This window comes from Crassostrea angulata, chromosome 7 (assembly GCF_025612915.1).
Source record: "Crassostrea angulata isolate pt1a10 chromosome 7, ASM2561291v2, whole genome shotgun sequence".
Classification (NCBI taxonomy): domain Eukaryota; kingdom Metazoa; phylum Mollusca; class Bivalvia; order Ostreida; family Ostreidae; genus Magallana; species Magallana angulata.
Window position 1 is genome coordinate 41198303 of NC_069117.1, and position 24672 is coordinate 41222974.

At 29.5% G+C, this 24672-nt stretch overlaps 2 protein-coding genes and 1 pseudogene across 2 annotated transcripts; all 3 read left to right on the forward strand.

The window, feature by feature from the left end:
• Window positions 1–8283: 8283 nt before the first annotated feature.
• LOC128191343 (uncharacterized) lies at window positions 8284–9618 on the forward strand. Its single transcript, XM_052863414.1, has 2 exons — window positions 8284–8291; window positions 8960–9618. The coding sequence occupies exons 1-2, from the start codon at window positions 8284–8286 to the stop codon at window positions 9441–9443; spliced, it is 492 nt and encodes a 163-aa protein (XP_052719374.1). The 3' UTR covers window positions 9444–9618.
• A 5339-nt stretch (window positions 9619–14957) lies between these two features.
• On the forward strand, window positions 14958–16413 carry LOC128157254 (multiple epidermal growth factor-like domains protein 10). The gene is made up of 4 exons (XM_052819712.1): window positions 14958–15077; window positions 15158–15216; window positions 15401–15532; window positions 15630–16413. Exons 1-4 carry the CDS (start codon window positions 15049–15051, stop codon window positions 16367–16369), a joined length of 960 nt encoding a protein of 319 aa, XP_052675672.1. The 5' UTR covers window positions 14958–15048; the 3' UTR covers window positions 16370–16413.
• A 2461-nt stretch (window positions 16414–18874) lies between these two features.
• Window positions 18875–20566, forward strand: LOC128157225 (uncharacterized; annotated as a pseudogene).
• Window positions 20567–24672: the final 4106 nt, after the last annotated feature.

Sequence of the window (24672 nt, forward strand, 5' to 3'; positions counted from 1 at the left end):
CTAAGGGTTTATGTGTCATTAGGAATTTGTCGTATGGTTTATTTGCTTATAAATTCACGATACATTTAAACCCCCAGTGCTATATTATTTGTAGTGTCGACACTGGTCAGTATCGATCCCATTTCCCAATTATCAACAACAGTTATATCTTGTTCATCTTTTTTTTAAGTACATTTTTTAGTTGATTTTTAGTGAGCAATGTCAAATAAACCTTGTTTGTTCTTGTTTATTTAAAAGTACATAAATCACTTTTCATGATTTGAGATTTCAAAATCATATTCATCCGTGGGTACATGTACCAAAAATTATTTGTCTCTTTTTGCACATGCACAATTTGTTTAATCATTGACATCACTTTTAGGAATTATATATGTTATGTATTTTGTAACAAGCGATTTACATAATTCCAAGTACTATGCTACATTGATTTGATTGTGCCATTATTTCCCCACATAGTTTTTTTTCTACTTGTGGATGAGTTCTGTCAGGTACATAAATATGGTATAAATAATTGGACACTTTCAGTGCAATCTGTTTAGTCGTCACAGTTGATGAGGCTGCTTAACATGTAGTGTTTTGTTGAGTTTGGAAGTTTATTTGTTATTTGAATTGACTTACATAATTACTAGCGTATATATCTCCTGTCACTCAATTTTTGCCGACTAAAACAAAGCTGCGGTATTCTAAGAAATTAAGATTTTTAAAATTATTTTTATTTTTATAATTACCAATTTTGCCATCATTGACAATTTTGTATCAATAAAAAAGTTGAAAAAAGATTTTTTTCCATCGGGCATGTTTGATATTGTATTTGATAGCCTAATCTGTTCTAACGATTTCTATTGCAGTTTTAGCTAACTAAACATACACGTTTAGTGTTTTGGCTTACAATCTTTTTTTTTCCAACAAATAGCATCAAATTTGCTGTACATTTTACATTAATTTATAGAAAAACTCACTGACAAGCGAAAGAAATTAAATACACATGAAAACGGCGATGTCAGTAAGCATTGAAAGGAATATTAAAGACAAAACGAAAAGTAAATTAAAAACGAATATCCTGTCGTAAGAATAAACCAGACACCAAAATGTCAGCAGTTCTGGCTCGTTCCATGATGGCTGTCTTGCCCGTTTTAAATGTTTAACATTTGAGACTGTTGCTAAAGACTAGCATTAATATGCAGAAAATAGCCATTAAAGACGAAGCAAGTGTAGCAAAATACCAATTTCTTCATTTGATCTTTGATCTTGGGTAATTCATTTTAATCGGTATTGTCTTATTTTTGTGTACTGTTTCTAATAAGTGTATTACAATAAATAAATTTTTGTTGATGTGTGCCTATAAAAATTTTAATTCATTCATATATTTTAAAAGCTGACCTATTTTAATCAATTTTATGAAATAGCAAGCATTCTAGGAGTATAACATAAGAAAAGTATGTTCCCTACCAACACTCTAAATATGAAAACTATTGTCGTTTTATGTGTTAATTAGGTCTGGAGAAAATTCGGTGTAAGAGCTTTTTTTAGATAAAGTACCCGATAAATATAAAAAAAAAACAAGAGTAGTTTTAGATTTAATTTCTTTATCATTTGGGTTAATTTGGGTCAATCTGAATAAATCGACACACCGGCTCAGCAATAACCAATAAAATACGGTAGACTTTGAACACTGTTCAATATCTTAATCATCTGTTGATAAAAATAACGGACATTGAACTGCATAAGTGATAATTGCTGTGTTGGATAGAATGGTAGAATAAGATCTCCACGATTTATTCCAGTTTTCTCTTTTCTGATCGAGTATAACATTTACCCAATTGATCGTAAATGAGTGTCACATTTTAAAATCAATCTCCTAAATACCTGCTTATTTAAAGAAACGAAAGACAAGCTTTTTCTGTAGGGCATCATTATGAAGCTAGACAATAAATTTGAAATCAGTTCTTCAAACCTTAAGTAAAAAAGTTTGGAAAAAATATTTTCACCGATAGAATATAAAAAAATGATTTAAGGTATTCGGATATTTCAAAATTATTTTTAAAATTTAAGACAGGCCATACCAAGTGATAACTTTTTATACGTACTATTCAATATGTTTCGTATGGTTAACCGTTTGTATTTCAAACTTATTTTTAGAATTGAAGACTAGCCATACCAAATGATAACTTGATATATTATATTAATGTTATATATACTAATAAGTAAATACATACTAATAAGTAGATATGATTAAATCGTTCATCTAGTGTTGCTAGTAACTTGATTTCTGGCACAGATTCTTGGCAGTGTATATTGATTTTATCATTTCTATTTTAATGAAGGTTCAATTATAATTGGTGATCTGTCATACAACATTAAAATTCAGTATTTACACTTGCCAATGTATTTCCTTATATGAAATTACATACGTGCAACTTTTACACGAGTCAAGTAGTCAAATTTGTGTCGTCGCAAAGATCATTGACTAGCTTATGGTTTGATCGTTACAATAGCATTATTATCATCAACATTAAAACACGTTTATGTTCATATTTCTGAACAACCTTCTTTCTTAAACATAAATATTGATAATAAACGGCATTGTAATAATGATAGCATCAGGATATCGACTTGAGTTTTAAACTTTTAAACATTACTGATTATTTCTTGAACATCTTACATGTATTATATGACATACATATTAAATTCTATTGCTTTATTTTGAAAAATGCGGTAAAATTTTAAAGATTCAGATCAATGTGATTGACAAGCTATAGAGCGGCAAATGCTTTTGAAATTGTCGGTGTGATTATTGGCCGCATTCAAGAAGGAAATCAGCGTCAATACACATGTAATACCGCTAAGAGTGAACAGTTAGTGTACTATGTACAACTTTTGCGTATTTTCTTTTATAGTTAAAGAGGTTTATGGGATTGGAAAATAAACTAAATGTGAGATAAAATATGTAATTTTAATTATGTTAATCCAAATAGCCATGTTTTATACATCATTTCAATAAATGAATATTCCATAGTTATGGAGTAAAGTATACGTGTTATTATAACCATCACTGCAAATGGTTTATAAATATTAGAATTGAAAGTTTTAATTCCTTAATTGATGACCTGGGTACGGTGTAATTATTATTAATTGTTAATATTAGAATTCTAAGTTTAAATTCCATAATTAATGGCCTGTGTACAGTGTAAAATTTAACAGATGTGTAAAAAAAAATATATGGATAAAACAAGGAAATTAGTTAGGTTGTAGAATAAGGAAACTTTTGAACGATATTCCACAACTCTTTTGGAATCAATGACTTTTTTTTGAGATATTTTAAAGAATAAGCACTAAATAAAATATTCCTACAACATTAGCCATCAATTTTACTTTAATTTTTCAAAAGTGTATCAAAATTAACCCTTCTTTAACTTATAGGTAAACTAAAATTGAAATATTTATTGTCGCGGAAACCAATGCATATTCCTATTTATTTTATACTTCGTTCTAGTAATTAACAACACGCGGAAATATTCAAGTTTACAAAATATAATATCAGATGTTGCGCATTACCTTGTATTTTCACCCAGAGTTTTTTTTTATTAGTTAAATCAACAAAATATGTGTGACGGGAAAGAAGGCTTTACGAGGTAAGTAGTAGTCTAGTATACACATGTACCTTTTTTATACTTTCTTTTTGTCGTTATATTATATCAATGATCATTTCTAGGGATGGAGGTACGTATTCGTGTTGTTATAACCATTACTTCAACGGATCAACATGTGTTCGTAAGTGATTTTTATTTTTGCCATGTCATTGGAACAATGTATCTTTTAATTGTATGGTATTAATGAAGACGAAGTCTTGAAAACAGAAACCTCAAACAAACACAATCTCTACATTTTTTTCAATTCCCAAAAGTATTGTTTCGTTTACTATTTCAATAAAACAATAATTAAATATCATTTATTAGAGTGTCTTGACGGATTTTATGGAAACGAGTGTTCAAAGAAATGCAACAACGGCTTATATGGCGAACGATGTGGATATATATGTAATTGCAGTGCTGTGCAATTTTGCCATCATATAACTGGATGCATTATTGGTAATTTTTAAAATTTCTCATTCTTCTGCGCATAATGGTATTAATACATTTTAAGACAGAGTGTTAAAATCATAACGTTAATAGGCACATTTCACACTTGGGCACAATATATTTTGTTACATGTAGTTTTTGCTATGATAATTATAGTGTGGTTAATATTTCCAGACTTAATAACAATATAAAGCAGGATTTCTTGTATTAAAACATGTAAATTTAAAAGGATAGCTCGAATTTGTTGCTGTTTAGTATGAACCCCCATTTTAAACAAATAAAATTTAATAACACAATAAACACAATTCAGATATCTGGATGGCTCACCTATCTGGACGACTGGACTTTGGAATGAAAGCGTCCGGATAACTGAGACTCCACTGTATATTGCATGTGACAAATAATGGAATGCGAAATACAAATTATCTCTTAAGTCTATCAGATAAATTATTTACTGGATTGAGCATGCAAGTTCAAAATCCTATTAATGTCTATCATAGCAATGCAAAAACATAAATTATATACTCTCATAGATGATACTAGTAATTTATGAAACAGTGCAATTTTTAATAGGGTGATAGGTTCTCCCGAAGAAGAAAAAGAAAACAAATCTTTAAAAAGGGGAAAGGGGGACAAAATATATTGTTACATACTATTACTACCAAAATCGAAATTATTTTAAGTAAGTTGGATGGAGTGTTACAGAAGGGTATTGCTCAGCGACAGCAGTTAGGGTTGTAGAAATTTATCGTAACTCCTTTTTGTCATTCGATTTGTTTGTTTTGATTAAATAATACTAGATATTAATCCTTGCTTGCACAGGTTGAGTAAAACGGACATAATTTAAGAAAATGAGTTCAGAAATTAATACCAAAACCATGCGATCTTAAAAAAGAAGTATACTTATGATATGCATAATTAATGGTAAATATGTAAAAAAAAAAATAAAAAAAAATGTTATACGTGAATACTATTTATTATTGTACATGAAATACAAATTTATTTCTACCATTTCCCCTCTATCTGGGAATCTATCTTTGTACTTCGTCCTACTGATAGAATGAAAAATTCTCTTTATAGAGGTGGACAGACATGTCTTTATGATTGTTTTGCATGTCTACTTCACTGGGAAAATGCACATGTATCAGCTAAAACCACATGTACGCACCTCATCGCAAGCAGTAGTATTAATTATTGGTAGTACAACTTTTTTTTTTAGCATTTTAAAGTGAACACGTGCCCTTTTGGCCATACAGCTTTTAAAAAGCTTACTACTTATGTGCTGGTACTGTGATAAAACTATATTCAGTGGTTTCCTCTCCTGTCACTACAGATTGTTCTGAATAATCTGAAATATGTAATAAGATTTTTATTCATTGTTATTTTCAATATTACCGGTATTTCATTTTCTATTGCTTTTAAACACAATCCAATTATCCCACCAACCCAACACCCATACATACTTTTGGGTATGCAATGTCCATGCTTATACAATGCAGAGTGCAGCGATAAATGCTCTTCTAATGGTAACGACCCGTGTGATCCCTAGCTGCATGAAGTGAATATGAATCCTTAAACTGTAAAATCAATTTTATTTAGATTAAAATTTATTTATTTACCAAAGAAAAAAATTGGGGGGAATCATCATTCTGTGAGGGTTCAAAATAGAGGTAAATTCGTGTGTAAAGTGTATGTTTCCTTATGTTTTTAGTAAATAAGCATTTTATTAAAACAATGTGGGGTTTTGGCGAGTTCAATTGATAATTTTGAAAATTGATTTACCTTTTCCTCCCCAAATCTACATATAATGACTTGTATGCAATTTTAGCTATCCCCGGGGTCTTCAGGAAATTTTTCTGATTTCTTTTACATTAAATTGATAAATAGTAATGGCCCAATGCAAATGAACAAAACGGATCCGCCCCTCTTTTACCCACAACCAGTAGAAGCTAAAAATTACGTCGATAGTGAATTAATTCACACGTATAGAGAAAAAAGTGCCAATTTGAAAAAAAAATATTCGACCGGGTACAATGTATATAATTTATTAATCAAAACAAAATTCACTTTTCTTATAATTTACCTGTATTGGAACACAAAAAATTGAATCCATTACAGGTATTTTTATATAATTGTATAGATGGATATAAATTATTAACTTGTGTACTTATAAATTAAGTGCTGTTTGTCCAAAGACCTCTCAGTTTATTTTTAAGCCATAATTGACAGAGTAAGTGCATTATTGGATACTATCCACTGGTTTAACAATAGTAACCAGTGGTTAGACAACCACCGGCTAAATTCACTTTGAGCAACAAAACTTTGACCACTGGTTATTAAACCAGTCGATACGACTTTGACCAATGGTTAAAGCTAACCAGAGTTTTGAGCAACCAATTCCAAATGTGCCATAAGCTTATAGACATGATTTCTTGGGCTACAAATTATTATTTACAGTACTTATATTAAATAAAAATTACCAATATTTTAGATATAAAATATGTGTCTACATATTTGCACAAAACTTTTCTTCTAAGGGAGATAAAGTGGTAAACAGTCAGGGATATTTAACTCTCTTAATTAGTTGAAACACAACAAATGTCTGCAACCTTTTTTGTTGTTTATTAGGTTATGATGCTTTTTGAAAAAGGCGTTATATTGCTTTTGAAAAAGGCGTTATTACAATTTTAAAAGGTGTTACAATGCTTTAAGAAAGGTGGAATAAAGCCTATTTTTGCGTGATATTTGTTATTACGCATTTCTAAAATGCATTATTACGTCTTTTTTAGCGTAATTACGCCTTTTTGCGTCATCATGCCTTTTTGAAACGCGCTATTTTAAAACTTTAATTTTTATTATTTGATTTTAAGACGCCTTTATAAAAGGCGTTCAACGCCATTTTGGATGTTCAAATGTTCTCAAATAAAAGCTTTAAAAACGTCTTTTTCGCGTTATAACGCTTTTTGAGGTTTTAGTACGCCTTTTTGCGTTGTTACCCTTTTAAAAAAAAATTCAGTCACAGTTTTCAGCCTTCGAAGAAATATTATAGCATGTTGAAAAAAACAAATTACAGATTTCTTTTTCCAACTACATGTAAGCTTTAAATGAACTGAAAGATATGTTGAGTAATTAATGCCATTATTCTTCCTGTGATAATGACGAAATATACATCAGTCTGGTAAACTGGCTAATATATCAGTATTCAAATAAATTCGTATTAAGCGCAACAGCGAATTAACATTTTTGGAACATGCCAACAGGTTCTTTGGTGAATGTGTAAATATATTATCTAAGATTAATCAAAATCGTTTACTTAATAAGGTATTACATGTATCTATAAGAAAAAAATTAAAAACAAAAAGTGATTGATTATTGGAACTTAATATATTATAGTGTTGTATTACATTAAGCGAGGATAAGACTTAAACAGCCAAATCAGTGCAAATTTGCAAATCTAAATAAATCATGGCATGCAAAATTGTCCATACAAATTTCGAAGAACAGACTTAATATTTACATTTTAAAAAAAGTAAGACGAATTACTTGACAATTTATTCGTTCGTTTACGAAACAAAATTTTCTTTATATTCTAAGAATTGACTCTTGCCTCAAAAACTTATATTTAGATTGCAAAAATGATACAGATATGTATAGTAATGAATATAGTCATCAGAATCCAACGGATGTATAGAAACAAAAATGAATAAAACAAGGAAATAAGTCTAAATTTAGAAGAAGGAAACTGTTGCGTGAGAATTAACAACTAAAAAGATGACTCCATTATCGGGATACTTAATAGAATTAGCCTTCAAAATATTTTGACATATTAAATTATAGTCGTATATTTTACCTAAATTACGCAAAAAAAATGTTACAAAAAATGTTTATATTGAACTGTCTTTCAGACTAGCTATAATTAGGAGGGTAGTAATTTACATTGTGGAAATCAATGTATATGTTTAAACATTTTATCTATATAAATTAAACACTGAAAGGCGTAAACATTGACATTTACAAAAATCGTCACTATTATGCATTGAAAATGGATATCAAACAAAATCACTTTTGCAAAGTTAACCAACAAAGCATGTGTGAGGGACAGGAAGGCTTGACGAAGTATGTAGTTTTCCAGTGTACCTTATATTTTCATATCGCTGATATTAATATCTATTCTTATTGATATGGATGGAATATCGGGATCAACATGCGTTGGTAAGTAATATATTTGTTCTATGTCAGTACAAAAATGTATATTAAATCTAATATTAAGGAATATGAATAATAACAAAACTCTCGAATGAATAAAAATTCAATATTATTCATACCTCATTGTGCATTGTGTAGTTTACTTTTAAAACAATAAACATCTTTAAAATATCATTTTTTAGATTGTCTCGCTTGATTTTATGGAAATGATTGTTTAAGGACTTGCGACAAGGGTTTATATGGAGAACGATGCAGCAAGGAATGCAAATGCGATAAAGAACTGTGCCACCATATAACTGGATGTCTTAGTGGTTTGTTTCGTTTTTGTTTTGGTTTGGGTTTGTTTGGGGGGGGTTTTTTTGGGTTTTTTTTGGGGGGGGGGGGGGTTCGGGGGTCAGGGGGGTCAGGGGGATGATTTCTCATTTTTTTGCATAATGGTATTAATGTATTTTCAGGCACAAAATGTTTTTTGTTGATAATTTTTTGCCGTTTAAAGGATTCAGCGGAAGCTCAGACGTTTCGCAAAGAAGATATAAAATTTCTAGCGTTAATCATATCCAAGCTTTCTCTAACTCACCTGTACTTCCTCTGACCTCAACAACACCCACAACAAACCAACTTGTACATTTTAGCGATTGGTAGTGTAATTGCACTGTTCCTTTGTATCATTGCAGGAAATTTTGTATTAAACTTCGTATAAACCGAAAAAAGTATACACAACAGATGTCTGTCCAACGGAAACCAGTCAAGGAGGAAGAAACTTATCATGAAATTAACGAGTCTTTAATGGACACAGAAGGAGACGATAGCCGCAATGAACAAGGACATGTTGGCAAATATGATGAGTTACAAAAATCAAATCAAGGCACCGGCGTACCATATGATAAGATCAATACCCAAGCACATTATCAAGACATAAGTGATTCTCTAATGGACTCGTCTTGCAATTCTGATTCAAGCTTAAGCAATAAATCATATTTAAAGCCAAAGACCAACGAAAAATTTAGTTACATAAATGTTACGGAATCCAGTACAGCAAAAATTGGAATGATAAGTCAAAACAGTCCCGTCAACTCGACAAATGATAGAAGCAACGTGTCATCTCAATACCTTGACCCTATCCAAAATTTACATAATCTTGAAATTGTATTGCAATGAAATTGGTGTCAATTATGATGCATATCTTGATGTAACGCACGATACATTTGTTTAGAACATTTGTGTTTCACGTTATATATTTTCAGTTATTATATTAAAATATATAACGAAAATAAATGTATTATCATTTTTGTGAAATATATAACGACATTAATTTATGAATAAAACATGTCATTGATTAGTTGCATAAAGGAATTTATTTTTTAATATTGGTCATATGAGAAGAGAAACAAAGATTAACAAAAATGGTCTTTGCTATTACATGAAAAAGTAGATAAGCGCATTGTTATTATAGCAGATGTTTCGCATGGAATAATTCTTATTTGTCTGAACAAGAACTATTCGGCTTAAACTATGGATACATACTGACAAAAATAGATGAAATGCAATGTATATAAAAAAATAATGTGTAAAAATGTTTAATGTTCATGTAATTATGTATGTTGTATAACAGTACAAAACATTTAGGTATACTAAAATCTGTCGTTATAATTATGAAACAACTAGTTCAATACGAGTGAGATACAGTTGTTGATATTATACATTTAATTCACTACGGTAAAAGAAAAAGAAAAACATATTTTAGGTGAGCAATGTCGATAAGAAAGTTGATCATTCTTGTAACGCTAATCTTCCAATCCGCCAAATACACAACCAATCATGTTATAACTATACCATCGACTTGTTTAGTACGGACTAATGATCTTTGTTATTTGTTTTTTAAATCTTGCTAGCTTGATGTAACAGAAAGGAAAACGCTTTCTGTCGAATACTTTCTTATTTAATCAGCTTATTAAGACTAAAGTAAAACACTTATCGCAAAAGTTTTCATATGTTTAATGGATAATTTTTTTATTTCCTATTTTAATTAAAATCAGACTAACAGAGATGTCCTTTTTATTTTTTAATGTTATCATTAGTTGCCAAACTTTCCTTTGTTTCATACACTGTAAGGAGGCAACAATTTTCAAAGTCCAATTTTTTTCAAATTAATTGAAAATTAATACATTATACGTATACGTTTAAGATTATAGCAGTTTGGAAAAAGCGTTCAGATTAAATAGCGATTGGTCAGTCTGGAAAAAAAAACCGATGACCATTTAAGCTACAGAAAACTCTTTGTTTCAAAGAATCAATTTCTTTCTTAAACATCAAACGAATCTATACCTATTTGATGTCACACCAAAAGTGTTGACAATTTTAAAGAAAATTTATTATCTTCATTACTAAGGGTTTATGTGTCATTAGGAATTTGTCGTATGGTTTACTTGCTTATAAATTCACGATACATTTAAGCTCCCAGTGCTATATTATTTGTAGTGTCGACACTGGTCAGTATCGATCCCATTTCCCAATTATCAACAACAGTTATATCTTGTTCATCTTTTTTTTTTTTGAAAGTACATTTTTAGTTGATTTTCAAAGAGCAATGTCAAATAAACCTCGTTTGTTCTTGTTTATTTAAAAGTACATAAATCACTTTTCATAATTTGAGATTTCAAAATTATATTCATCCGTAGGTACATGTACCAAATATTATTTGTCTCTTTTTGCACATGCAGAATTTGTTTAATCATTGACATCACTTTTAGGAATTATATATGTTTTGTATTTTGTAACAAGAGGTTTACATATCCAAGTACTATGCTACATTAATTTGATTGTGCTATAATTTCACCACGTAATTTTTTCTACTTCTGTCAGGTACATAAATATGGTATAACTACTTGGACGCTTTCAGTGCAATTTGTTCAGTCGTCACAGTTGTTGAAGCTGCTTAACATGTAGTGTTTTGCTGAGTTTGGAAGTTTATTTGTAATTTGAATGACTTAAATGCTTACTAGCGTATTTTTCTCCTGTCACTCATTTTTGCCGACTAAAACAAAGCTACGGGATTCTAAAACATTAAGATATTTTAATTATTCTTATTTTCATAATTACCAATTTAGCCATCATTGATAATTTTGTATGAATTAAAAATTTTAAAAAAGGAGATTTTTTTTCCATCGGGCATGTTTGATATTATATTTGATAGCCTAATCTGTTCTAACGATTTCTATTGCAGTTTAAGCTAACCAAACATACATGTTTAGTGCTTTGGCTTACAATCTTTTTTCCAACAAATAGCATCAAATTTGCTGTAAATTTTACATTGATTTATAGAAAAACTCATTGACAAGCGAAAGAAATTAAATACACATGAAAACGGCGATGTCAGTAAGCATTGAAAGGAATATTGGATACAAAACGAAAAGTAAATTAAAAGCGATTACTCTGTTTTAAAAATAAAGCAGACACCAAAATTTCAACAGTTCTGGCTCGTTCCATGATGGCTGTCTTACCCCTTTTAAATGTTTAACATTTGAGACTGTTACTAAAGACTAGCATTATGGATGACGTTTACTCGGAATGAAAAAAAAATCCACTGATGATAATGAAAAACCAACTATTGTGTGTTATAGACCTTACATGGTGGTGTTATTCTTCACTTTCAAAAAATTAGGTCAATGACCTACTTTTTGAGTTAATGCCCATTGAATATTTTTTGAAAATTTAAGAAAAATCCATAAAAATTTTATACTAAGATTGAGATTTTCTTAATTGTGAAAATAATACAAATTACTTAACTCTTTAACAAATGAAATACAGTTTATGAATGTTAGTGACATTAAATAGATACAAAGCATAAAGATTTCATTCACAATTTTTATAGATATTCTAGTCCGAATTTCCTCTATCAGTTTTCAAATTACTACACATTTTTGATTCAATATAACAAAAAACTGAATGATGATAATGCTAAAACATTTATAGTATTAAACTAAGTATATTGACCTTTCTCTGCTGTCATAAAATTTATATGAGGTCAATAATCAAAATTTTGAGATATGGTGTCTTTTATCATTTTTAGGCATTTTTCAATACTTTTGTAGTGTGTTCCATACGATTATCTAAACGAAAAAGCAAGATAAAACCAACAAAAAATATGTAAAATTATGTTGACTAACAAATAAAATCTTAACTTTAAATATTACAGTACTACCAAAAATATTTGAGTGGGAAAAAAAACCCTGAAAAACTTAGTCCGAATTTCCTTTGTTTTGCTAAAAGTCAAACTTTGTCAGAGCCCAATTCCTTAATTTAGTAAAAAATATTGATTGTTATGTCAATAATAATTCATTTCATAAATACTCTTTGTATTAAAAACAAGTTTTACTCATGAAATTGAACTTTTTAACAATCCGGATTTGAGAACTCAAACCCTGAGTAAGCAACGTCCTTAATGCAGAAAAAAGCCATCAAAGACGAAGCAAGTGTAGCAAAATACCAATTTCTTCATTTGATGTTTCGTCTTGGGTAATTCATTTCAATCGGTATTGTCTTATTTTTCTGTACTGTTTCTAATAAGTGTATTACAATGCAAATCTTTTTGTTGATGTGTGCGTATAAAAATTAAAATTAATTCATATATTTTAAAAGCTGACCTATTTTAAACAATTTTATGAAATAACAAGCATTCTGAGAGTATAACATAAGAAATGTATGTTCCCTACCAACACTCTAAATATAAAAACTATTGTCGTTTTATGTGTTAAATAGAAAGAAAATTCGGTGTAAGAGCTTTTTTAGATAAAGTACCCGATAAATAGTAAAAAAAACAATACTAGTTTTAGATTTAATTTCTATATCAGTTGGGTTAATTTGGGTCAATCTGAATAAATTGACACACCGGCTCAGCAATAACAAATTAAATACAGTAGACTTTGAACACTGTTCAATATCTTAATCATCTGTTGATAAAAATAACGGACATTGAACTGCATAAGTGATAAATGCTGTGTTGGATAGAATGGTAGAATAGGATCTCCACGATTAATTCCAGTTTTCTCTTTTCTGATCGAGTATAACATGAACCCAATCGATCGTAAATGAGTGTCACATTTTAAAATCAATCTCCTAAATACCAACGAAAGACAAGCTTTTTCTGTAGGGCATCATTATGAAGCTAGACAATAAATTTGAAATCAGTTCTTCAAACCTTAAGTAAAAAAGTTTGGAAAAAATATTTTCACCGATAGAAAATGATTTAAGGTATTTGGATATTTCAAAATTATTTTTAGAATTAAAGACTAGCCATACCAGGTGATAACTTTTTATACTATTCAATATGTTTCGTATGGTTAACCGTTTGTATTTCAAACTTATTTTTAGAATTGAAGACTAGCCATACCAAAAGATAACTTGATATATTATATAAATGTTATATATACTAATAAGTAAATACATACTAATAAGTAAATATGATTAAATCGTTCATCTAGTATTGCTAGTAACTTGATTTCTGGCACAGATTCTTGGCAGTGTATATTGATTTTATCATTTCTATTTTAATGAAGGTTCAATTATAATTGGTGATCTGTTATACAACAATAAAATTCAGTATTTACACTTGCCAATGTATTTCCTAACATGAATTTACATACGTGCAACTTTTAAACGAGTCAAGTAGTCAAATTTGTGTCGTCGCAAAGATCATTGCACTAGCTTATGGTTTGATCTTTACAATAGTATTATTATCATCAACATTAAAACACTTTTATGTTCATATTTCTGAACAAACTACTTTCTTAAACATAAATATTGATAATAAACGGCAATGTAAAAATGAGAGCATATTAAGGATATCGACTTGAGTTTTAAACTTTTAAACATTACTGATTATTTCTTTAACAGCTTACATGTATGACATACATATTAAATTTTATTTCGTTATTTGGAAAAATGCAGTAAAATTTTAAAGATTCAGATCAATGTGATTGACAAGCTATAGAGCGGCAAATGCTTTTGAAATTGTCGGTGTGATTATTGGCCGCATTCAAGAAGGAAACCAGCGTCAATACACATGTAATACCTCAAAGAGTGAATAGTTAGTGTACTATGTACAACTTTTGCGTATTTACTTTTATAGTTAAAGAGGTTTATGGGATTGGAAAATAAATTAAACGTGAGATAAAATATCTAATTTTAATTATTTTAATCCAAATAGCCATGTATAATACATCAATTTAAAAAATGAATATTCGATATTTATGGAATAAGGTATACGTGTTATTATAACCATAACTGAAAATGGTTTATTAATATCAAAATTTAAAGTTTTAATTTCATAATGGATGGGCTGAGTTTAGTCTAAAATTTAATAGATATGTAGAAAAAATATGTAATTAAAACAAGGAAATTAGTTAGGTTGTTGAATAAGGAAACTTTTGAACGATATTGCACAACTCATTTGCAATCAGTGACTCTAAATTTGAAATATTCTAAAGAATTTGCATTGAATAGATTTACACCTAAATCATTAGCCATCATTTTTACTTATTTTATTCAAAAGTGTGTTCAAAATCAACCCATTTTTTAACTTATTAATTAATCTAAAGTGAAATGTTTATTGTCGCGGAAACCCTGCGTATTCCTATTTATTTTACACTTGTCTCTAGTAATTAACAACACACGGAAATATTGACGTTTACATATTATAATATCAGATGTTGCGCATTACCTTGTATTTTTTATCAGAGTATTTTACTAGGTAAATCAAGAAAGTATGTGTGACGGTAAAGAAGGCTTCACAAGGTAAGTAGTAGTGAAGTACATGTATACCTTTGTTTTATATTTCCTTTTCGTAATGATCTTTTATCAATCATAATTTCTAGGGATGGAATTACGTATATGTGTTGTTATAACCATTACTTCAACGGATCAACATGTGTTCGTAAGTGATTTTTCTTTTTTCTATGTCATTGCAACTATGTATCTTTTAATTATATGGTATTAATGAAGATGAAGTCTTGAAAAAAGAACTCTCAAACAAACACAATCTCCACATTTTTCCATATCTCAGATGTATTGTTTCGTTTACTATTTCAATATAACAATCTTTAAATATCATTTATTAGAGTGTCTTGCGGGATTTTATGGAAACGATTGTTTAAAGAAATGCGACAACGGTTTATATGGCGAACGGTGTGGCAAAAAGTGTAATTGCAGTACAGGACAATTTTGCAATCATAAAACTGGATGCATTAGTGGTAATTTTAAAATTTCTCATTCTTCTGCGCATAATGGTATTAATATATTTTAAGATATTAAATGGTTTATACTCAAAAAAGAATTTGCCTTTTATAGAGTACAGCGGAAGTACAGAGGTACCCCACAGAGGATATAAAAGTTCAAGTACCGAACATACTCCAGCTAACTCCAATTCACCTTTACCTTCCTTGACCTCAACATCACCCACTGCAGATATTCAGTTTCCACAACAAACTAACAGTTTTATTTTTGCGATCGGCAGTGTAATAGCGTTATTCCTTGGTATAATTGTTGTACAGTTTTGTATTAAGCTTTGTATAAAACGAAGAAAGTATACACAACAGATGTCCGTCAAACGGAAACCAGTCAAAGAGGAAGAAACTTATAATGAAATTAACGAGTCGTTTTTAGGCATAGAAGAAGGTAGTCGCAATGAACAACGACAATTTGGCAGATATTTTGAGTTACAAGAACGAAATCAACTCGCCGGCGTACCATATGATAAAATAAAGACCCAAGCACATTATCAAGAAATAAATAATTCTCTTGTAGAATTGTCTTGCAATTCTGATTCAAGCAACAGCAATGCATCATATCTAAAACCAAAGACAAACGAAAACCATAGTTACATAGATGTTATGGAATCAAGTACTGCAAAAAATGTAATCACAACTCAAATTAGTAATGTCAACTCAACAAATGATAGCAGCAAAGTGTCATCTCAATACCTTCAACCCGTCCACAATATAGAAAAGGATGAAACAGTAATACAGAGCCATGAAATATGTGACAATAATGGTGCGTATCTAGATGTAACACATGATACATTTGTTTAATTCATTGGTTTTATGTTTCACGTTCTGCAGTTCAGTGAGTCTATTAAATTCTCATTTTCATGAAATTCATAACGATTGTTAATTGTATATGTTGAAATACAAAATGATTGAGTAGACGAATAAACGATATTACATTATAATGTTGGTCAATAGGTATTTTTAAAGATAAATGAACGGTGTTTCTCAGAGATTAATACTAGTACTTATTTGTATGAACAAGAACTATTTTACATAAAATAGGGATTCAAGTACATAGTGACGATGATAGGAGAAAAATTGTGCGTAAAAACAATATCAAGTAAATAATGTCAATGTATTAATTCATTATCAACTACTATTTAAAAGATTTCAAATACAGTGTTTGATAGTGTGCATTTATTGCATAACGTTTTAAACATGTCAATTTCTAAAAGTTGTGTTTTAGGCAATGTGGGATAAAATGTTCTCCTGTCAGTCATTTTGTTGGCTAATACAAAGATTCAGGTGACAAAATGCAAACATTCAAGAAAACTTCTTATTTACAAAATGCATTAAAATGTTGAAGTAAGGATTTTCCGCCGGATATCTTTGATAATTAATGTACTTTTTAGCCGAAGCCATTCTAAACATTTTTTTCGTTGCAGGTTTAGTTAACCAAACATATGTATGTTTTTCAACAAATAGCAGAAACGTTGCTGTACATTTTGCAATAATTTATTTTACATTTCTCCTATAAAACTGACTGACAATCGTTTAAAAACAGCTAAACACATGTAAATATTGGTAATCATTGAAATTATCAATGTGCATAGCTCAGGTCACACATTAAAGATTAATGCAGAAAACGTGAAATGAAGGAATGAATTTCGTAAACAATCATTGATATGTACTGTTTATTTGTTATCAATTCAATATTAAATCAAGGCATATTCAAGAATGCATGCCTATTCTTTTTTCGAAAATATAAAATACGAATGCAGCGCTTAAGGGAGAAGGTTCTGTAGGAGTTTTTTTTACATGCATTTGTATCTAGAAATCAAGTGAATATCTTATAGTGTCCGAAATGTGAAAATAAACAGACATAAAAAGAATTATTTCACACATGTAACAAAATATTAATATCTGTACATGGACATTTTCAAGAAACAAACACTTGTCGTTAGCAATAGAATCAAGTTACTGAAGAACTAACGGGAGTTAATTTTATTGATGATTATCTTTTTTTATATGAATTCTCGGGCTTTTCCGAGTTAAAGACGGAAAAACCATATAAATCATGTTGTATAATATTTAAAGATAGAATTATCGTCATCAAAATTTACGATGCAGTGATATCATTAATCGAAATATATCTGAAAAATTAATATAATAACAATAATAATAAAGTGTAGTGTAATGTCTCATCGTAACGGGAATTTAAATTTCTTTATGATTTCTATGCAAGATGTTCACAGAAAGAAAATGAATCACTAGAATTCACCCTTCAAAGTAATGTTCCACAACAGTTGTAAAAAATGAAATGCTCGATTCAAGGGAAAAATATACAGAAGTTTAATATAATTTTTCTTTAACGCAATGCAATTGTAGACCAAAAAAAATCTGAGTGGTATGTTTTACCATGAGCAATAGCAATACTTCCTCTGACCCACATAAGTTTCCTGGCTTTGTATCGTCTATACAGTTGAATTATCAAATACCTCATCAGCTGTTTAAAAGAATTAGACATTGCTTCGAGATTAAAGTGTCCGTGATATGATGTTGTTGCCTTTGGTGCAATAGTTCTGCATTAGTCGGATGATTTCACACCTCCACCAGTTCCACCAATGTCAGTGTCATATACAAGAAGTAGTGTTATTTTGTTTGTCAAGGACCATCACTTTTTTGTCAGTTATTTGTCAGTTGTCTTGTTGTTTTTGCCGCTGCTTGAACTGGTTTTATCGGCTGCTTGAAATAATAAATACAACCCCAAGACACAAATTTAAGATATCAGTGTATTACATCAAAAGAAGTTAAAACGTGTACAGCCTGACATTAGCAATTAAAAAAGAAAGATGGCAAAATGTTTACAAACTAATTTGACAATGACTTTTTAATAAGAAGAAAAATTACTTATTATAATTTAATTGTCCGTTCTAAAATACAAATAATTACCAGTATTAAAAAGTATTTAGTACTAATATTATACACATCTGCAAAGGAATAAATAAAAGCACTCAATTCTATCGGAAGCGTAACAATAATATAAATAAAACAAGGAAATTAGTTGTGTTGTAAAAGAAGGAAACTTTTAAATTAATATTGCACAACTCAAACGATGTTTTTGAGACATTTTTAAGTTAAAACATTTGATAAATGTTGACACCTAGAACAATATCCACCATTTTTACATTAATTTTTTCATGAAAAATGTATTTAAGTAAAAGTTAAAGAATCAACCTTTGATTAAATTTACCAATAATCCGAAGTAAAATATTTTATATTGTGGAATTCAATGCATATTCCTATCTATTTTACATTTGATTCTAGTAATTAACACACGGAACTATTTACTTTTATAATCTATCATTTCAAATGATGCACTTGCCCTTGGATATCCACGGCAGAGTTTTGTTTTACTAGTTTAATCAAGAAAGCATGTGTGAGGGGAAAAAGGGCTCGACGAGGTAGGTAGTAAAATGTACAATTTTCTGTTCATACTCTTCTTTAATTATTTGATATCGCTGATTATTTCTAGGGATGGAATTACGTATACGTGTTGTTATGACCATTACTACAACGGATCAACATGTGTTGGTAAGTCATTCATATTTTTTAATGTTACTGCAACAAAGTATTTTGTATTCTATGATGATCAAAAGGATGAAGTCATAAAAACAGCATGTCATATTACATGTAAGAAAATCTTTTCATTTTTTCCTAGAAATGTATTTTTCGTTTACTTTTTATCCTAAAATCAGCAATTTGAGAACTTTGAAATTTCATTTATCAGGTTGTCTCGCTGGTTTTTATGGTCCTGATTGTTTAAAACCTTGCGATTTCGGCTTTTATGGTGAACAATGCAGCAAAACGTGCAATTGCAGGACACAAATTTGCCATCATATACATGGATGCATTTTTGGTAAAAATATTTACATATGTATCTTCGGTGCGTGATATAATCTGTATGATTTCAGATTAAAAGAACAATGAAGACAAATCATTATTAACATTTCAGAGTATAGCGGAAGTTCAGAGATTCCAACTACAGGTTATAAAAGTACTATTACCGATCATACTCCAACTAACTCAAAACCACCTTTACCTCCTTTGATGTCAACATCACCCGCTACAGATATTCAGTTTCCGCTTCAAACCAACATTTTTATTTTTGCAATCGGCAGTGTGATGGCGCTGTTCCTTTGTATAATTGTTGCACAGCTTTGTATTAAACTTCGTATTAAACGAAGAAAGTATACACAACAGATATCCGTCAAACGGAAACCAGTCAGAGAGGAAGAAACTTATAATGAAATAAACGAGTCAATAATAGGCATAGGAGGAGATAGTTGCAATGAACAACGACACTTTGGCAGATATTCTGAGTTACCAGAACGAAATCAACTCACGGGCGTACCATATGATAAGATAAAGACCCAAGCACATTATCAAGAGATAAATAATTCTCTTGTAGAATTGTCTTGCAATTCGGATTCAAGCAACAGCAATGCATCATATCTAAACCCAAAAACTAACGAAAACCATAGATGTTATGAAATCCAGTACTGCAAAAAGTGGAATTACAATCAGAGACAGCAATGTCAACTCAACAAATGATAGCAGCAAAGCGTCATCTCAATACCTTCAACCTGTCCACAATATAGAAAAAGATGAAACAGTATTACAGAGCAATCAAATTGGTGACAACAATGATGCAAATGTTGGTGTAATGCGTGAAACAATTTTCTAATACCTTTGGTTTCACATTATGGAGTTTCGTTATTCTAATAAAATAGATAACGAAAATAAACTGTGTTATTATTTTCGGGAAATTTATAACAATAGTATTTGTTGATCATAAAAATATCGTTGAATAGTTTCATAAACAAATTTATATTTTAATGTTAATCACTTCGGAAGAGAAATGGAAAAGAATAACAAAAACGTTCTACGCTATTTGAATTAGATAAGCACATTTAAATAATACCAAATGTTTTGCATATAATAATTCTTGTAAGTAGGAACGAGGCCTACATGTATTTGACTAAACTGTTGATACATACTGACGATAATCATTTAAATGCAATGTATAAAAAGAACTAATGTATACAGATTTTTAATGTAATGATGTGTGTTGTAATAAAGTAAAACATGTAAATATACTTAATCTGTTTTATTATGAAACAACTAATTAAATAAGATTGAGATACAGTTTTTTTATGTAAAAATGTTTAATGTACAATTGAAAACAGAAAAATGTAAACTAAAATTCGTTTTTTACGTGGACAATGTCGGAAGGAAAGTTTATGTGTCTTGTGACTCTAATCTTCATATCCACCAAACATACAAGCACTCATGTTATATTTATACTAGACCGACTTGGTTAGTGCAAGCTAACGGACATCTTTTGTCTTTAAAATCTTGTAACAGAACGGAAAACGCTTTACGTCGATTACTCTCTTACCCTCTATTTCATCGGTTTATTAAGATTGAATTAAAACAGTTATCGCAGAGGTCCTCATATGTATGGGTAATGTTTGCTATTATTTTCTATATTGATTAACATGAAATACATGTACACGTATTTGTTGTCACACCAAAAGTGTGACTATTATAAAGAATATATTAATATTATCTTTGTTACTATAGGCGTGTTTGTCATTAGGAATTTGTTGCATAGTTTACTTGTTTAAGTCACAATATCACACATTCAAACTTTGTGATACATTTACGCTGCCAATATTTTATCATTCGCGGTGTCGACACTGATCAGTATCGACCTCATCCCCAAATTATCAACAACAGCTATATGTCTATATCTCGTTCATCTTTCTAAAAATGTATAGTTTATTAAGTTGATTTTCGGAAAGCAATGTCAAATAAACCTCGTTTGTTCTTGTGTATTTAACGAGGCCGAATACAGTTCGAGTACGCACGCTTTCGCACAGTGTTTCATTTTGCATTGTGACTTCATCATTTTGCTTGGTAGACGCCATGGCGTTATGGTTTCAACTGAAGATATTCAGCGAAATATGCCGAAAATAGCTCCTTTGAGGCGTAAAATTAACATTATATTGTAGACTAAACATAAATATCTTGATGTATAAGGAATATTTGTGCTCGGGTCGAAAACGTGAAGTTAGTTCAGCAAGCCTAGCCCTCTGTCACGTTTTCTAACCTCGCCTTTAATGTATTTCAAGATAGTAACCATGTATTTGATATAAATGACCCTTAATATGTGATGTGTGTTTTATATATATATATATATATATAAATATATATATATATATATATATATATATATATATATATATATATATATATATATATATATATATATATATATATATATATATATATATATTACTTAGATATGTCTGAATATTTTAATAATACTATAAAGTTTACTATTTCCGCATTTTTAACTTAAAAGTAAGCCACTATCCGACAAAACTTTGATATAAGCCCCATTGAACAAACCAGGAGGTAAAAGGGTTCTTTTATTTGACCGTTTGATGCCTTTTAGCAATAACTTTCATACGTAGAACAGAAAAAGAAATCTCTAGGGCAGAAGTTTTTAAAAAAAAGTAAAAAATATGCAAAATTGATACATTTCAAGCTAATTCTATTGGGGTCCTACGTTAAAAATAAATCAACTTTAAGATAACCCCTAAACAAACGATGTGGTAAATATCCCATTTTTTATCTTTAAAAATATTTATTTTCAAAAAAAATTCATGTAAAAAAAATCATTAGAAAATTTAGGGAAGAACAAATTAGACCCGGCCTTGTGAAAATGTGTCTTATCTCTATTCACTTTGAGATTTCAAAATTATATTCAATCCTAGGTAAATCTACCAATAATTAAGTGTCTCTTATCGAACATGCACAATTTGTGTAATCATTGACATCACTTTTAGGAATTATATATGTTTTGTATTTTGTAACAAGAGGTTTACATATCCAAGTACTATGTTACATTAATTTGATTGTGCTATAATTTCACCACGTAGTTTTTTCTACTTGTGGGTGAGTTCTGTCAGTTTCATAAATATGGTATAAATAATTGGACGCTTTCAGAGCAATTTGTTCAGTCGTTACAGTTGATGAGGCTGCTTAACATGTAGTGTTTTGCTGAGTTTAGAAGTTTATTTGTAATTTGAATGACTTACAAAATTACTAGCGTATTTTTCTCATGTCACTCAGTTTTTGCTGACTAAAACAAAGCTGCGATATTCTAAGAAATTGAGATTTTTAAAATTATTTTTATTTTTATAATTACCAATTTTGCCATCATTGACAATTTTATATCAATAAAAAAGTTGAAAAAAAGGATATTTTTTTTCCATCGGGCATGTTTGATATTGTATTTGATAGCCTATTCTGTTCTAACGATTTCTATTGCAGTTTAAGCTAACCAAACATACATGTTTAGTGCTTTTGCTTACTATCTTTTTTCCCAGCAAATAGCATCAAATTTTCTGTACATTTTACATTAATTTATAGAAAAACTCACTGACAAGCGAAAGAAATTAAATACACATGAAAACGGCGATGTCAGTAAGCATTGAAAGGAATATTGAAGACAAAACGAAAAGTAAATTAAAAGCGATTACTCTGTCGTAAAAATAAACCAGACACCTAAATTTCAAAACGTTGAAATTCTGGCTCGTTCCATGATGGCTGTCTTGCCCGTTTTAAATGTTTAACATTTGAGACTGTTGCTAAAGACTAGCATTAATATGCAGAAAATAGCCATTAAAGACGAAGCAAGTGTAGCAAAATACCAATTTCTTCATTTGATGTTTGGTCTTGGGTAATTCATTTCAATCAGTATTGTCTTATTTTTGTGTACTGTTTCTAATAAGTGTATTACAATGAATAAATTTTTGTTGATGTGTGCCTATAAAAATTTTAATTCATTCATATATTTTAAAAGCTGACCTATTTTAATCAATTTTATGAAATAGCAAGCATTCTAGGAGTATAAAATAAGAAAAGTATGTTCCCTACCAACACTCTAAATATGAAAACTATTGTCGTTTTATGTGTTAATTAGGTCTTGAGAAAATTCGGTGTAAGAGCTTTTTTTAGATAAAGTACCCGATAAATAAAAAAAAAACAAGAGTAGTTTTAGATTTAATTTCTTTATCATTTGGGTTAATTTGGGTCAATCTGAATAAATCGACACACCGGCTCAGCAATAACCAATAAAATACAGTAGACTTTGAACACTGTTCAATATCTTAATCATCTGTTGATAAAAATAACGGACATTGAACTGCATAAGTGATAAATGCTGTGTTGGATAGAATGGTAGAATAAGATCTCCACGATTTATTCCAGTTTTCTCTTCTGATCGAGTATAGCATTTACCCAATCGATCGTAAATAAGTGTCACATTTTAAAATCAATCTCCTAAATACCTGTTAATTTAAAGAAACAAAAGACAAACTTTTTCTGTAGGGCATCATTATGAAGCTAGACAATAAATTTGAAATCAGTTCTTCAAACCTTAAGTAAAAAAGTTTGGAAAAAATATTTTCACCGATAGAATATAAAAAAAATGATATAAGGTATTCGGATATTTCAAAATTATTTTTAGAATTTAAGACTAGCCATACCAAGTGATAACTTTTTATACGTACTATTCAATATGTTTCGTATGGTTAACCGTTTGTATTTCAAACTTATTTTTAGAATTGAAGACTAGCCATACCAAATGATAACTTGATATATTATATTAATGTTATATATACTAATAAGTAAATACATACTAATAAGTAAATATGATTAAATCGTTCATCTAGTGTTGCTAGTAACTTGATTTCTGGCACAGATTCTTGGCAGTGTATATTGATTTTATCATTTCTATTTTAATGAAGGTTCAATTATAATTGGTGATCTGTTATACAACATTAAAATTCAGTATTTACACTTGCCAATGTATTTCCTTATATGAATTTACATACGTGCAACTTTTACACGAGTCAAGTAGTCAAATTTGTGTCGTCGCAAAGATCATTGCACTAGCTTATGGTTTGATCGTTACAATAGCATTATTATCATCAACATTAAAACACGTTTATGTTCATATTTCTGAACAACCTTCTTTCTTAAACATAAAT